The sequence below is a fragment of the Toxorhynchites rutilus genome, chromosome 3, assembly GCF_029784135.1.
Source record: "Toxorhynchites rutilus septentrionalis strain SRP chromosome 3, ASM2978413v1, whole genome shotgun sequence".
NCBI classification, from domain to species: Eukaryota; Metazoa; Arthropoda; class Insecta; order Diptera; family Culicidae; genus Toxorhynchites; species Toxorhynchites rutilus.
The window spans coordinates 108,965,183-108,981,687 of record NC_073746.1 but is presented as its reverse complement, the minus strand read 5'-3'; the positions used below and the strand labels follow the sequence as shown (position 1 = coordinate 108,981,687).

At 37.4% G+C, this 16,505-nt stretch overlaps 2 protein-coding genes across 3 annotated transcripts in view; one reads left to right on the top strand and one right to left on the bottom strand.

The window, feature by feature from the left end:
- Positions 1 to 16,505, bottom strand: part of LOC129775484 (activating transcription factor of chaperone) — a 53,880-nt gene that overhangs the window by 18,376 nt on the left and 18,999 nt on the right. The window contains exon 1 of one of the 2 annotated variants that reach the window (XM_055780281.1): positions 3,779 to 4,963. The exons of the other annotated variant lie outside the window; for it this stretch is intronic. Coding sequence (XP_055636256.1) covers positions 3,779 to 3,791 — 13 coding nt within the window. The 5' untranslated portion in view covers positions 3,792 to 4,963. Of the gene's footprint in view, positions 1 to 3,778; positions 4,964 to 16,505 lie in introns of those variants that run through there. 2 annotated transcript variants of the gene reach the window in all.
- LOC129775485 (60S ribosomal protein L7) overlaps positions 2,187 to 16,505 on the top strand; it is a 61,857-nt gene continuing 47,538 nt past the window's right edge. Inside the window, exon 1 of the mRNA XM_055780283.1 lies at positions 2,187 to 2,191. The gene's annotated coding sequence lies outside the window, so the exon portion shown is untranslated. The remainder of the gene's footprint in view (positions 2,192 to 16,505) is intronic.

Genomic DNA, 16,505 nt, shown 5'->3' with positions numbered 1-16,505 from the left:
TGACGAAAATAAGTTCAATTTGGATGGTACTGATGATTTCAACAGGAACTGGTGTGATTTACGGAAGAAGGAACAGTATTCTTCAACCAGCAATTTTTGTGGAGGCTCGTGCATGGTTTGGGCGAGATTCTGTGCAACCGGAAAGCTCAAGATCGCTTTCACATCATTCAAGAATTACATACATATTATGCTCTCTCCTATCATTTTTGCGTGGATATCGTCACAAAAAAATTCACATATCATATCATATTCATGTGCACCCGTGGCCGAGTGGTTAGCATCATAACTAACATGCCGGGTGTTCGGGTTCGATTCCCGTTCTGGTCGGGGGAATTTTTCGTCAAAGAAATTTCCTCCGACTTGCACTGTGATCACGCGTATTCTAGAGCTTGCCACTCAGAATGCATTCAAGGCGTGTTATTTGGCATAGAAATCTCAACTAAGTACTAATAAAAATGACGCAAGTAATACTACGTTGAGACGGCGAAGTTCCTCTAGGAACGTTAGTGTCATTGAAGAAGAAGAAGAAGAAGATCATATTCATATCAGCAAGGAAACTAAGCAATGGATTAAGGCCCAAAAACTTTTTTTTTGACTGGCCGGCTCGCTCTCCAGACTTGAATCCTGTTGAAAATCTTAGGGGGATCCTTATACGCAGAATCTAAACTGAGGGAAAACGGTACACCCACGATTGAAGAGAATTGAAGAGAAAAGTCGCAGAACGACTAGTACCAAAAGAGCTCATTTTTTTTAAAATTTCATCGCATCAAGTGACTGAAGACATACTTGAAAGATCATATTCTGATCTCACGTTCATCCAACGCATAATTACTAGCGACGAGACATGGGTGTGCGTTTTTCTATTCCCGAAACTAAAATTACACGTGATGTCCCGCCTTATGTCTGATCATTACTTGTTAGATGCACATTTGTATCGCATTGGCACCGTTGATATTAACCGTTTGGGGACGTACGATTTAAGAAACTTTGAGCACCAATCCATCAATTCATATAAACAGCCATTCCAGGTCAAACCGATATAGTGGTTCTCAGATTTTCGTGGAAAGTGGTAATTTTGTTCTTTGTCGCAAAAAATTAGACTCAAATTTTTTTCATTTTTTCATTAGAGTGATCATTTCCATTTTAGGGTGGTCCGAAAAATCATTTTTTTCCTCTTTTTTCCAAAATGGACTTTTTTCAAAAAAATTTTATAGTTCACATGGCTTCGGACTAGAGGGCGCCATATTTTTTATTTTTTCTTAAAAGCTGAGGTTTCTTTCCTAACATATCCAAAAATCAGAGATATTATTTCTATCATTTTAAAGTTGTCATGATTTTTTCAAGTTGGCCGATGATCCAAAAATCTAGATCTATGCGATTAGAATCCAATTTTTTCCCAAATGTAAATTTTTTTAAAGAAGGCTAGCTTATTGGCTTTAATTTGATATATCAAATATCTGAATCGGTTGAGTAGTTCAAAAGTTATGATTTTTTTCATCCGCAAGGAAAAATGATTTTTTGGACCATCGGTTAACTTTGAAAAATCATAACTTGAAAACGACAAAATTCACATCTCTGGTTTTTGGATATGTTACGTAAAACCTCATTTTTCAAAAGAAAAATATAAAAATATATAGCGCCCTCGGACTAGACAAGACATATAAACTAGACTCGACATATAACCTATGAAAAATAAATACTATCAATAATAACGAAAGTGAAATCCAAACTTTTCGCAAGGGCAATATTTTTCCTAGGAATACCAGTTAGTTCTCTTTAATTCGATGTGTCGATCATCTGAATCGGTTCAATAGTTCAAAAGTTATGAATTTTTGAAAAAAGTCATTTTTAGAAAAAAGAGGAAAAAATGATTTTTTGGACCACCCTAAAATGGAAATGCGCACTAATGAAAAAAATAAAAATACGGGTCTGATGTTTAGCGACAAAGAACAAAATTACCACTTTTCGCTTTTTTACTACTTTCGTGGTTCTGAGAACCACTATATCGGTTTGGCATGGAATGACTGTAAATATGAACAAGCTCATCCGCATGGTCACAAAAATTGCCCCGCACCCTAACGGTTAGTATTTGCGTTTGTGGTGATGGTTATCATGACATCGAGCACATGGTCTGGGCATGTATAAACTTTCATTCTGCCAGGGTTCATCTGTCGCACTAGGCACTAGGAAGGCAATCTGACTTACCGGTTAGAGACATCTTAGCTAGTCGCAATTTCAACCTAATACTCTCTCTTTACCAATTTCTCAAAAGAAATAATATCGCTGTTTGATTCCTTCCCTCCTCAACGACCCAAACTACCTCACTCGCTTCATCCTAGTCCTAAATCCTAATCCTGTACAATCAATCTATTGTTAGATTTAGTTATTATCAAGTTGTTAGTCTCAATTATATATAAAATAAATTTTATTTTAAGGTGAAATTTGACTCCGTAAACGTTAGATGATAAATAATTGCGTCTGATTGATGAACGTTTTTGGAAAAAAAAAATTACCGCTACGCGAAGGCAAATCCTGAATACGGTTCGTTTAAAAAGTGTATTGCTTCAGAAGGGTTCTATTTTGAAGGCGACAATATAAATGAATTCACATTCTGAATTGACCCAAAATGCAGTTGCTGTTGATTCCAAATTTCACAAGAAAATTAAGTTCAGCGATGAAGATTATTAAGATCATTCCACAGCCGCTGTCAAGTCAATGAATTGTTCTCAAAGTGAACAAATTCAAGTCATTCCCATATTTGTGGCAAGATTCATAATCACTTATACAACTGTTGTTCCATTATCCTAACGTGATACTATGCAAGACACACAGTGAGCTATCTAGATTTTGTATATGAAAACAAATCAAAATGCCGCCATCACTACACTATCAGTGCAATGCGATCCGATGGGCAGCATAGAAATGATGCATCACGTTTCATGAAGGCGTGATCCGCAAACAAGTGCGATTTCAAGAATATTTATAGGAAAATATTCCATTCGAACCGACTCTAGTTTATTGTGTTGTGAGCTGTCAACATAATAACCTTTGTGATGTATTGTAAACGCTGATGCTGCTGCTGCTGTTCAATCGATTGCCGGAGACGGAGTTTTCCAATAAAGCGGGAGTCCCCACCAAAAAGGAATGGAAGGGTTTCAGGAAAAAATGGTATTCCTTTAGGTGGAGAGAGTGGGGAACGGAATCATGTTTTTGTGACATTTAATACATCTGTTTGTGATGTTGTTGGGAAAGGTGCACGGCAGTGATGAGACACGGGACGTCCGCATCGTATCTATTGTACTCCAAAAATGAATCTGTCTCCACCACAACTTTTGCGTAATTTTTACGTAAACATCTAAAGATATTATTGCCTCCAAGAATGCCGCCTGCCTTTTAAGTTAGATAAAATTAAATATGTGTATGATTACATGTTTATGTACCCAGACGGCTGATCCAAACATCAATTGAATCGGTAAATCGCTGTTCATTGATCATTTGCTGTCTGGCCAAGTTATCCTTGAACCGTCGAGTCAGACAAACAACTGCAAAAGCTCCAAATGTATTGCGATCTGATCGGTGGTGTTCGAATGTACGACACACAAACACGTTCATCGCTTCGGAATTTCCCAGAAGGTTGTTCATCTTACTATTGGAAAAACCAACGCATGCTAATTACACTTTAATTTCTATCCAGTGAATTGTGCACCTGGAAAAATTTATCATTCAACGGATACCGACGACAGCTGAAAACGGGAATTGAACGCAACATCATACTAACCGTAGTCATTCATTTTGTTGGCTGGTTTAGCTGCCTTCGCACTGCTACTACTGAGCTGGGAGTATTTTCTGTGGCGTTTTTTCTGCTACGTAATGTGTTTTTATAAGACTGGTCTTGTACACATAAGCTTCGTATTGGCGTGTCAAAGTATATTTCGCTTGTTTTTTCCTCCTCTCCTTCTAAAAAGCTGCCCCCCTTCGGTGGTGTTTTTTTACCGCGAAGCTTTTTTGTACTGGATTTCTCTTGGTTTCTGTTGTACGGCTTATTAGAACAGTAAATAATATCTAGTTACTCGGTTAAGGCTAAAGGTTTTGTAAATATGGCGCCTAAATTGACTATCGGTTTCTCTTGGGTTACGATTATAAAAATTTGTCTGACATTCACACTAAATGTTCCTTTTTTCCAGAGCTCTTCTTATCGATAGATGGAGAAATTAAGTTCATTGAATAGAATGTTTGTTATATAGCATATAGTTGTATGTAGAGAGTCTTGAGAAGATGTAGTATTTCTTATTTCGAGCTTTACTTTTTTTTTGGATTTCGTTGATTTAACTGAACAAACTAAACACAGCAATTTTAGATCACAGATAAAACTTCACTTTCCTTCAGATCCCTGCTTGAATGGTGCCAAAACAAAATTCGAGTCTACTAGAAATATCTCTCTCTTTCTCTAGTTTGATTGCGGATCGTCAAAATATCCCACGTGGTTCCTCCTCTTCTCCTCCAGTGATATCCTTGCTCCTCTCTTCGAATTGGTTTCCGGCTGTGCGGAGGACTTTTTTCAGAAAATACTCCCGCAGCGCTCAGGCAGCAAGTTTCGGCCGTCTCTTAACCAGTTTTTGTGAGTTGAAAACAATCTCGCGATTCCAGGTGTAACGATAAGCAAATGCGACGTTCATGCTCACAGGTAGCATTCAGTCCAAGTGTCCGGAAATTTACATCAACGGTCCGATGCTAGAACTTTGATTGAACTCGAAAATCATCACAAACATTCGATAGTTCTCTGCTTTACTTCCTGAGCAGGAAATAACAACAAGGCCGACGATAAACTCCGGCTTAACAGTTGTGAATAATGCAGAACATAAAACAACACGATACGCGAATAACCGGGCTAACTTCAACGCGAACAAGCCTAAGTCAACGCAACGACTCGAACGATATGTTTGCCACGACACAAAGTATCAGACTGAAGCCGACTTAGCTACAACCTGAATGGCAGGCTTTGCGAAAAGTGCGAACCTCACACCAAGACTAGCTCAGCAGCCAACTTTAATCGGCCTTCACCAACTCATGAAAAAAAAAATCATATCAACTATCATCAGACGGACAGCCCATTTACGCAGACTAGGGCACCCAAGATCACCAGCACAAACACTGACCCACCGGGTGGAACGGCGACCTGCCATATTTGCATCTTCCATTATCATTTTTCAATATTTGTTTTCCTCAAGCGGTGTCTGAGCAGCACAACTCTCATGGAACACGATTATACTATCAGGGCGCTACCACCAAAACGATCAGCGCCTCAATATTGTTGAACACAAGAAAAAAAAAGAATATTGATAGCGCATCTCAGACCCGGAGGCATACTTGGCAACCCCACAAGCCGCTCTCTACGCGGTCCGCCGCCTGTTGAATGATTGAAAATGATTAAACTTTGCCTTCACCGAAATTGATCGGTATCGAAGCGAAGTGATTTCAGCAAAGAACCTAAACAAGTAGCTCCACAGACAACATTGAAGGCGCCGAAAAACATGATAAAATACAAACAACACGACCAGTGAGAAGTATAAATCGGTGAATGTTTTTTTCCTGCGTTTGGCCTTTGCCCGTAAACAAAGATCGCTTACTACAAGACAAGTGTGCCTGACAAAAATAACTCGCCTAGGCGTAACACGTTGAGTTGAGTAAGCGAAAAATGCTTGTTTCATATGAAACCTCGGTGATATTTTTAATCGTAATCTTTATGAGTCAATCAACGGCCCGACGGCCCTAATTCTAGTTTGACTTCATCGTAAACCAAAACAAAGTCAGGCTGAGGCATCAGAAAGGATTCCCTACATTGAGAATAGAAACAAGTCTTGTTTTGGATGTTTTGATTGATTTGAACAAGCGTTCCGAACTTTTCAACTTGATATCAGAAGTGACCATAGTAAATACAATCATTTCAACGGAGCTAAATTTTGTTCCAACAAGTGACACATTGAGCCCCTTTTGAGATGACTTGGTCAAACTGATAAGGACCAAACAAATGTAGCTTTCGAATTTACTGGAAAAAAACACCAGAAATGAAGAGACAAGTAAATAGATTAAATTTCGGTGAAGATCACGTGGTATGATTTGATAGCGTTCCAAACCTCAATTTGTAAATATGTAACCCCGCAACTGCTTTCTGATTGGTAAATTATCAGAATTTTATCAAGAGTTTGATCAGCCGTTGTGAAAAATGCGTTGTAGTTCAAGTTCTTTAATTGGGTATTCTCGTATATTGATTATATTTAATGAGTATTAAATGCTATAGGGTGTATGGTTCCATACCTAAAGTGTGGAAGCCTGTGATCGTCATACGGTATGACTATGACTATACCTATTCCTAAGTCCAAAGAAACAAACATTTAGTGTTACTAGCTACAGACCCATAAGGCTACTCAGCTGCATGAGGAATGTCATGGAAAAGATGGTCAATAGAAAACTATCCAAGGTCCTTGAAGGAGAGAAGCTCTTGAACGGCAGCATGAACTCCGCTCTGATAAGAGAGTTGATAGCTACCTAGTAAAAACTGAAGTGTACCGTGCCTTCTTGGACATTACTAATGCTTATGATCAGGTGTAGCGGCGACATATTTTATCAACGAATGCGAACTGCGTTAATGGGTATATCTTGCCAATTTTCCCAACGTACAATCCCATTGGTCACTCTTTTACCAATTGTAATCGATATTCGATTTCATCCCTGGTGTAGTGAAAATTGTTCTCTTTGCGGATGACATACTTTTCATCTCCTCAGACCACGCATAATGGAAAAGGAAAAGTTTGAAAAGCGCAATTGTGAGTGTATCGAGGCAGACGAGAGTTTATGATTTCTAGAGAAAAATCAAGTATTCTCTCTATAAAAAGTCGTACTAGGATCGATAACAGTCCCTATCTCCAATGACAAGGCCTTCCTCGTAGAGAATAGCGCGAAACTGCTCGGAATATGGGCCTGAATTGGGTTGGTCTTAATCTTAAAGGGTTGAAAAGTTCCTAGACTAGTGTAGTTATGATATCGTTGAAGTAAAGCGGACAAAATATGTTAAGATACTGGAATCCACATAATCACGGATGCTTTTATTATTAGTCCCCTCGAGAGCTTACTAGCCGAAATAGGCGAACCTCCGTTTGCGATGATGTTTTTGCAGAGAATGGTTTATGCACTGATAAGGATGAGACAGTGCCAAGCCAACCTTGCGCTTGATACTCCTTCTAGGGTAAGGATCAGGCAACAATATCAAAGCATAACTAGTGATACACTGTATCGGCCTTTGCCGTTGAGTCGTTGCTCTTCTAGCACAAGGAATGGCATTCCTCCTAGTAAACTTGAGTAGCTTTTAACGCGGGGGATACGTGCCACGTAAAACAAAACCGCGTAAATTTCGAAATACATGTAAAAATCTAACAAACAGTAAATTTTTAGTTTAAAATGCAACCCATATTCTAACAAACGTTGAGTGCCACGGTTTTATAGCGTCTCTATGGAAATTTTTAAACATATTAGGGCCAGCGTTTCTTATCTTATTTTTGTTCGAAAGGGGATGCTTTTTGCATGCTACAATCATGAAATCTGTTTCTCTTTTTATTTCTCAGTTACTAATCAGTGCTACATTACAAACGTATATCGTGAAAAGTCACATCACCGCGTAAACTTCGAAATCCGCGAGAAAAAAAGGCGCAGGAAATAATCACCAAAAAGTACAGACGGTGCTAAATGAAGCCCTACGTACTGCTTGCAAACACATTTTCTATAGTATAGACTCTATACTGATAGATCTGTCATCGATGACTCCTCACTCAGCCATAGGGATCAGGACTTGACAATTTCGAAGCTAAAAGTTGGAAATGACTTTTTTACTTCTTCCTTTTTCTTCAGCCAATTTCAATTACAATTGTGTGTATTCACTACGCATACTGGAACATTGATTCTTCAATTTCGTTTTCGTGCTGCTGTCTTTTCCTATGAATTTGAAAACAAACGCTTTTACTTGACGAATGAAAGTGTCCTATTCAATATCATTTGAGTGGGCTTCATGTCGCTTTCAGTTTCACATGTGAAAGGACGATCACTACTTTCAGTTGATAATTTCATTCGATATCATTTCTCCAAAGTGGATTTTCACGCACCATCTTTCGATGAAAATGGAATTAACAGAGGCAGTTGGTCTTACAACCAGCTCCGACAACTGATTACGCCTGCTAGCATACTGCACATTCTTTCACATCGTCATTTTCATCAGTTTCTGTGAATACAGTTCGAGCTCCAACGAAATTTTCATTCGATATTAGACACATTCATTCGATATAACACCTTTCATTTTCATTTGACGATTTCATAATTTCGCTTCGGTGTAAAGAATGAAAGAAATGGACGTGATGCGAAACGAAACTGTATGAAGGTGAAGTGATATTCTCTTTATTGAGCGTGGAAAGAGAGTAACACTATTTTCAGTCTGCACAGGTTTGCAGCAAATTGAAGGGGATAGGCGCATTATTGAGTGACGATGTGTCAACTGAAGTGAAATTGTATGGCCATGATAGGAATACTGGATGGAAACGCTGAAACTAACATTCAAGTTCCTAATAAGTTTATCGCCCTCTCGTGTGGAGCTCTCACTCCATGGTATAAGAGAACCTAACCGATGCTAATAGCGTTGTGGTCTGTTCGGACTCGGCAAGTGCTCGGTAGAGGGTTACAATATAAGCAGCGCATCATTCAAATTGAAGAATAATCGAGAGGTAAAAACACCACTCTCTGTTTGATCCCGGATCACAGTAGTGGTAGTGATTGCTTCATACAAAGCTGACTTCATTTGCCCTGTCGCACTTGAAGATACAGAAAAGTGTTTGAATGACAGCGAGTTCAGATGAAAGGTTCGAACCCGATAGTCATTACTGCTTATCTCGTATTGTTTCTTTGTGTTGCGTGCGGGTTGAGTGGTGTAGTCAAGTGTAGTCATCGGATTACATTCGGCGGTGAGGAATTTTCACCCAAACAGTGAAGAAAATAAGAATATTCCAGATAATATCGAAATAACAAATAAATTACCTTCAATAATTTGTCATTCATGCTACAAATGTAAAATAATAAAAAAAACAAGTTTTTTTCTGAAATTATCTTCCTGTGCTATGGACAGCTTGAACAGGCGGACGAAACGCCACTACAAAAGTGAATGTCCCATTTCTAAATGATCTGAACTCTAGGCCTCCAATAAATTCTCAGAGCCCGTCAGAGAAAAATTATGTTTGGTGATCGACGACTATAACTGCTTACAACTGGGTCAAACCTAATGCCTTTTCAACCCCTTCAGTGTCTACAATTTATTAATGAAGATTATTTTAGAATTCTTCTCCCTAATAGGTATTACCCTGCCCTAACTGATTAGATCATGTCAGCTTAGGCACAAAAAACTGTGTCTGAATCATGGAGATATTCTTGATCGAGCGTGTTAAATTAAGAAACAAATTATCATCACTTGCAAGAGGTTTCAATTGCTACTTCATTGAACAGAGCAATGCGGGGCAAAGGTGCGCATTGGCCATTTTAAAGCAAACTAGCATAAAATTTCTACAACAGTGTAGTTGTTTGATACATTATTACACCAGCAGCTCACACATATAAAAAAGATACATTTCATGAAAGTGGCGAAAAATTATAAGGTAAAAAGAGTTTTGCGATGTTTTGATCTATTTTTTTCAGTTTTGGAGATGACGATTTACTTACCTAAAATAACTGGAAAGTCCGAAACTATACTGTCAAGGAAACCTTCATTCTATAGTAGATGATGGTGCGTATTCGTTTTTTGTGAAAAAGTTCAAGATATTTTTTTGAAAATTCGATTAGTTCAAAAATTGCTTGTGGGGTAAAAGCTCGCACTAGCGTTTTGCTCTGAAAAAAAATTATAAAATACTTTCAACAAAATTTTTAACGGGCCCCACAAGAAGAAAACTGATTTGAAGAAATGCACTCCAGAAATGCTCAAATGGCCCAACAGAGGCTTCGAGAGGGAGTCTCGAAGTGTCGGATTGCAGCAGACCTCGGTATTTCTGAATCAACTCTGAGGAAGAGGCTTATACCAGAAAGTGATTTGAATTGAATGATTCAAATCAGATGATTCGAATGAATCATCTTTTATTGACATTTCTACTTCTGCAGGAATGTGTCATATATATATATATATATATATATATATATATATATATATATATATATATATATATATATATATATATATATATATATATATATATATATATATATATATATATATATATATATATATATATATATATATATATATAAGTGATGTTCATAGCTAGCTTCAAGCTACATCAGTTGCTGGTATTTTCGACAATATTTATGAGAATGGAACACGTCAAATAACGATATGCTGAGCTGAACGTTGTCTAAGATTATTTAGACCAAACTGAAATTTTTGTTCAACCATTGATATTTACCTGAATAATATGTCAGAGAAAAGCGTTGAGAACGTTTTTTCAACTGCAAAGCATCTTATGTACAACACATGACGCACTATTGAAATTAGCATTTGCTACAAGCGTTTTTAAAAGTTATGTTCGACTGCTTGTAAAACTAACTAAAATGAAGTCGAACAAATATTTCACATACCTTCAACCTAACCCCGCCTTTAGACGGGCTTCACGGATTTTCTTTTCAAATTATTCAGACATTATTTTCAATGTTCTCCCCCACTAGAATGTCTTTAGAATATTTTCATCTATCACACATACACATTGGTTTTATGCTGGAATCTGTTAAGCAGTTAAAAAACGAAGTCTATTTATAGAAATTCAGTAAAACAAAATAATTCAGTCAGAATAGTGAGAAGCTTATGTGTGTATGGAAACAAAAAAATGTGAAAGGAACTGATTTGCTGGTTTACCGAGAATTAATTTTCAATATTAAATTAATTTTAATTTTTAAAAGTTTCTTCGTTGCGCAAGCTCGCAGTGGTATTTCATATTATTATGCTCAGAAACAAACTTTCCAAATTTATGAAAAGCTAGTTTTAGATTCTAGGACTGGAATACCAACCGAACTCAAATTTTACTAGAATCCATTTGTGATGTCTAACATTACGATTTACCAGACATAAAAAGGTTCTCATTTCTTTATGACGATTTATTAGTGGTGTTTATGTTGCATATGTTATCAATGTCCTGGAAAAAGGTAATGAAGATGGTAGAGTTTTGAGCGACATAGCATGCCCTGCCATAACTATTTCTCAAATAGTGACGTCAGTCGTTGTGTTTATCTTTGATTGCCCACCGCATCCATGTAAAAATGCTATTTTCAGGAAGTAAATTATTAATTAAAAACGTACATTTTTTAGAGTTCCCGCTGAATATAAGACTAATGTGATAGCGTGCAGTGAATATTTGTGAAATCACGTCGAAAAAGAGGGATAAAAGTGATATTTCCATGCGCCATTTTCACTCCCCCACGTTCATAGGAACAAACGTTTCATTATTTTAACGTTATGAAGTTGATGTTTCGAAGGCTCTCAGTGTCGGTGTGTATGTTGTGAGAGAATAATCGCCAATTAATCAAAATTTCACCCAAAATGTTACTGCTTTCGAGAACTAAGCATACGACTGCTTTCTGGGCCTTTTTACCACATAAGTAATCGAAATAAGCCACGAGACGATAGTCATCTGTTAAAAAACAAACAGTTGAATGATTTCATGAGAATTTTGGCTCAAATTACCATGCAACCGTGAGTACTTTCAACATTGTTTTGTTTCTTCCATATACACTCCATATTGAATGCAAATAATTACGACACGATATTTTGCTTGCCAATACAGATATACTTCGCCTACTGCTCCACCTCTATATGTACCTCATTGATATGTTATTACCTCAATATGATTGTTCATTAACCCTTTCTCTACAGCAGTGTGCTCTGTCGGAGTGCTACCGCTCAACGAAGCATTGCGCCGAAAAGTATGCACATCGCGCTGGTGTGATCGATGTGCAGAATCACTTTCATTTCATCTAAAGACGATGCTCGTACACACAGCTCATCGCCTATAGACGACGCGAAAGGGTTAACAACGACTTCAATATTACGGTTTCCTTGTTTATTGGGCAAAAAGGAAAGTTTTCTGTGAGATATTGAAATCGGCGATGAAAGGTGGATCTACTAAGTGATTCCAAACACATAAAATCGTGGGTAGATCCAGCAGAACCATTGACGTCGCAGCCAAAACAAGATATCCGCGATCATAGAATACTGTACAACGAGCTGCTGAAACCGAACGAAACTGTTATTGCCGATGTTTACAAACGTCAATTCAACAAACTGAATGATGGGTTGTTTTCAAAAATCATGAGTAGCTAATAACAGTTATTCTCCTTCACGATAACGCTCGGTCACACACTGTATGTTTTCAGTGGAGAAAACCCTAAGGTAACTTAAATGAGAAACTGTTCCTCCCTCAATGTACCAGACACAGAGCCTTCTGATTACCACATGTTCAAAACGATGTAGCACGGCTTGAGCACACGCCTCCGAGATGTTGAAGAATATGCTGAAAGAATAGGTTACTTCGAATACAACATTCTTTATCGATATAGTATCGCCCTGTTACAACGAAGATGGGAAAACGATCAGAGAAGGAATAGAAAAAATACTTTGAGAGAGATAATTTGTTCATCTTTTCTAATAAATATCTTTTCTCTGCCGTTTTCATCAAAAAACATGGTCAATGTGTCTGTATTATTATCATGAATATTTCATATATCGTATTACTGCAAACAAGGAAGCGAAAAAAATGTATAGAGTTGTCTGAATAGAAATCACTTTTTGAGTGAACGGAATTTTGGCAATAAACAAAACAAACGACAACAATAATCGTTGCTTATCAAGAAAAGTCGCTAGTACAAACATCCCGAACAATCATCCTTGACGCCACAACTGGACCAAAAACATCGAAAACCACCTTTTACAAAAAAAATCCTAAATGAGGACAGTCCAACATTCGCTTGCTTGTGTTGTTTTTCCACTTGCATCTTGCCGTGCGATTTGTTGATGTCATTGAAAGCAAGCTACCATGTCGAAAACCAATCGGAAATGATAATCACCCGTTGGTTGCCGCGTATACGCGATCAATATAACACACCCGTTTGGAAAAAATACCTGTTAACCGGTTCGAATCAGATTATAGGCTCTAAACCAGTTCTCTTGTTTCACCCCTTTTCCGACAATGTTTATGAAGATATGTGCAATAATTCGGCACCAAGTCTATTTTTGCATCAACATGCGGCGAAAGTCGTTGACTCGCGAATATGAGATTTAAACCGAAAAAAAACACACCAATCAATTTACACACAGCATTCAAAAGATGCATTGAAAAAATATACCTATCAATGTTTTTGTTGTTGGTCGGTATATTCACGTGAGAGCTGCGTGATCGACATAAGCTTGTTTATTAATTTTTTAGCGTATCTTTGCTCAGGCGTTTTCAGACATTTGTGGCAATCAGTTCAAGGTATTAGGCGGAGGCGAAGGGGTGCTTCATTCCGCAAGTTGTCAGTTTCCGAATGGTACCAAACCAATGTCCTTTTATGCCTACGATTGTTCGTTTGTCTTTTTGTTTCATAAGTTCAAGGCCTTAAAATTATGAACAACCAATAATGTTTCCTGAATCGATAAACCACACCATTCAATATAGCTTTCGGGACGTGGAAATTACCGACTTGAAAAGACACGAGACACTGCAATTGAGGTTAATAAATAAATCTAGATCAAAAACCCCACCACGCTTCGCAGTAATTTTATTCCTCTCCAAGTTGTCACGCTATTGACCATTAATTGATTAGCAATACATCCACATTACATACATCCACACATACTCATATGTGATAGTGGAAACTCAGACATTAAATTAATAAATGGAACGTTAATCAACGCTGATTTTTTGCGATCTACGCAAACGGCAATTGTTCACATTGTATCAATTTCATGCGGCGAGGATTAATGTCCGATGAACCATCCCGAATGAATTGTTTTCGAGTGATGGAAGGTCAAAAACAAGTTTAAAAAAATCTAAGCAGTGCTCTACTCACACTAACACATTCACACCCACACACAGCAAGGATCTTGATTGTAGTATGCAAAAAGTGTACACTGCAAATTCCCTTCATTGGGTTAACAGCAATTGAACGCAAAATTTATTATTAATTGCATCGATACCCTCCCGAATGAGGTATTACCATATAAACAAGTTTTTCTACGTACTACACACCCGGCTGGTGATAACAGAGCCTTATTGGGAGCCAACTGTAGTTGTTTTGAACTGGAAAAATGAACAAATGAGTGTGCTACGGAGCTTTATTCGAGACAGTCCACGCGTTAATGTCGTTCTTTTAGTCAGTACTCGTAATTGAGGCAAAACATAGATTGAAAAAAACTATGCATACCAAGCGAATTCGGTATTGTACCTAATTTCCAGATGCAACTATTTGTGTTGAATCAACAAATTATAAAAATAATGATTTGACAAATCAGACGTGGAGATTTTTTTTAGTTTTTCACCTCCTATCGACTAATGCAATTGTCTTTTCGACTCTTCTGTCTATGAAGTTTATTGATCAGTCATTTTATATTATCTCAAGAGGTGCCAAACTTCCTGAATTTTCAGGATTTCCCAGACTTTTTGGAACGTTCCCTGATATCCTGACAAACACTCAATATTGCCTGATTTTTCAAAAATTATTCTGATTTTTCCTCATTCTGTACTTTTCAATCACGGTCGTAGTAGGCGTATCTGATATTGTTCGTCGGCTAATTGTTTAGAAAACGTACGCGAAGATGGATTTTAAACAGCTCCAAGGCCTGGGATTCTATGAGGCCACTGCCAGAAGAGATGTCCTCAGCAAATTTAAGTTCGTTTTCGCTGATAAATTTTCCAACAAGGAATGGCAAGGGTTTTACAGTTGTGGGCAGAAACCCAAGGTTCTCGCCGCAAACAAGACAATAGACTCGAAAATGTAAAGGAAAGAGTGCTTGCACAAACGGCTCCTTCCGTTTAATGAGGTCGATTACATTGAAAAAGACACAATTTTCCCAATTGCCTCCAATCAAAACATATTGGGCAATTGTCAAGCGCAAATTGAAGAAGAGTACCAAAGTGACTCGGGATGCTGAAGACATGATGAAATCGTGGAATAAAATGTTCGCTGAGGTTGACCAACAGAGAGTCGAAACTTTGATGGAGGATGCACGAAGAAAAGTACGAAAATTCATTAAAACTGTAACGGAACAATTATTAAATTTTTAATAAATTCATACTCTGTATCTGGTCGGATTGCAAAAGGAACATTGTATTATGCAGTGGCGTCTCGTCCGTCTATTCAAACTGTTCATAGGACAGGTAGACAATCTCAGGAAAAAATTCAAAAAAAAATATTTTTATTTCACATTTGTAGCATGGAATGAGGAATTATCGAAGGTAATTTATTTGTAATTTCCATGTTATCCCGAATATCTTATTTTCTTTTCTGTTTGGGTGAAACTACTTCACGGTGAAGAGTGTAATCTGATGGCTACACTTGACTACACCACACAACCGCTCGTAACACAACTTTACACTACGAAATAAACAGTAATGACTACCGTATTCAAACCATTCATCTGAGCCAGCCGTCATTCAAACACTTTTGTGCATCTTCAGAGGCGACAGGACATTTGCAGAAAAAAACTCATATCAATCCATTATTAGAAAAAAAAATGGTCCCATCATTCGTGCGCAGTGCCGTTATCCACCATATTTATAAAACGGCTTTGGGTTGTAATTTTCTTTTTGATTAAAAAGCTGACGAACTTTCGGAACAAACTGATTCCTTTACTTAATAATCGGCCGAAAGCTTTCCGTCACATATAATATTCCAAGCTAACGAAACTCTTTTTTAAAATTGAGGCACAGCTAAACTAGAACGACGCAGGTGCTCTCAAATTACGTGTAATTTTCTTAGTTTGCAAATGCATCATTTTTTTTTTGTATTTTTTCAAATGTCCAGGTTTTTTGCAAACATAAAAAAATATTATCTTTTATATCCAACTTTCTGTTGCTCTGGTCACGTACGTAAGTTCTACAAACTTGAATAAGCATAGAACATTTATTTATTTTTTTTCAATCAAGTACATTCAAGGCTATTTTGCGTTTTGCTGCATAAAAAAGTATTTGAACAAGGATGAGACTGCAAATACAAGCATTTTTCCCGACTTTTTTCCGCATGATTTCACGCAATTCCCGACTCTCAAAAATGAAAATTTAATAACATTGTGTGTTTTTTGTGACAAAAAAATGACGGATTGTTTCTGGAATATATGCACATGGGACCTGAAGCTCTTTAAAACAAGATATCCCCCCCCCCCTCCACCTATACTTACTCAGGATTTAAAGTTGTTGGACTTGAAAGTTGTATAAATAATTAATTTATTAGAATAACTG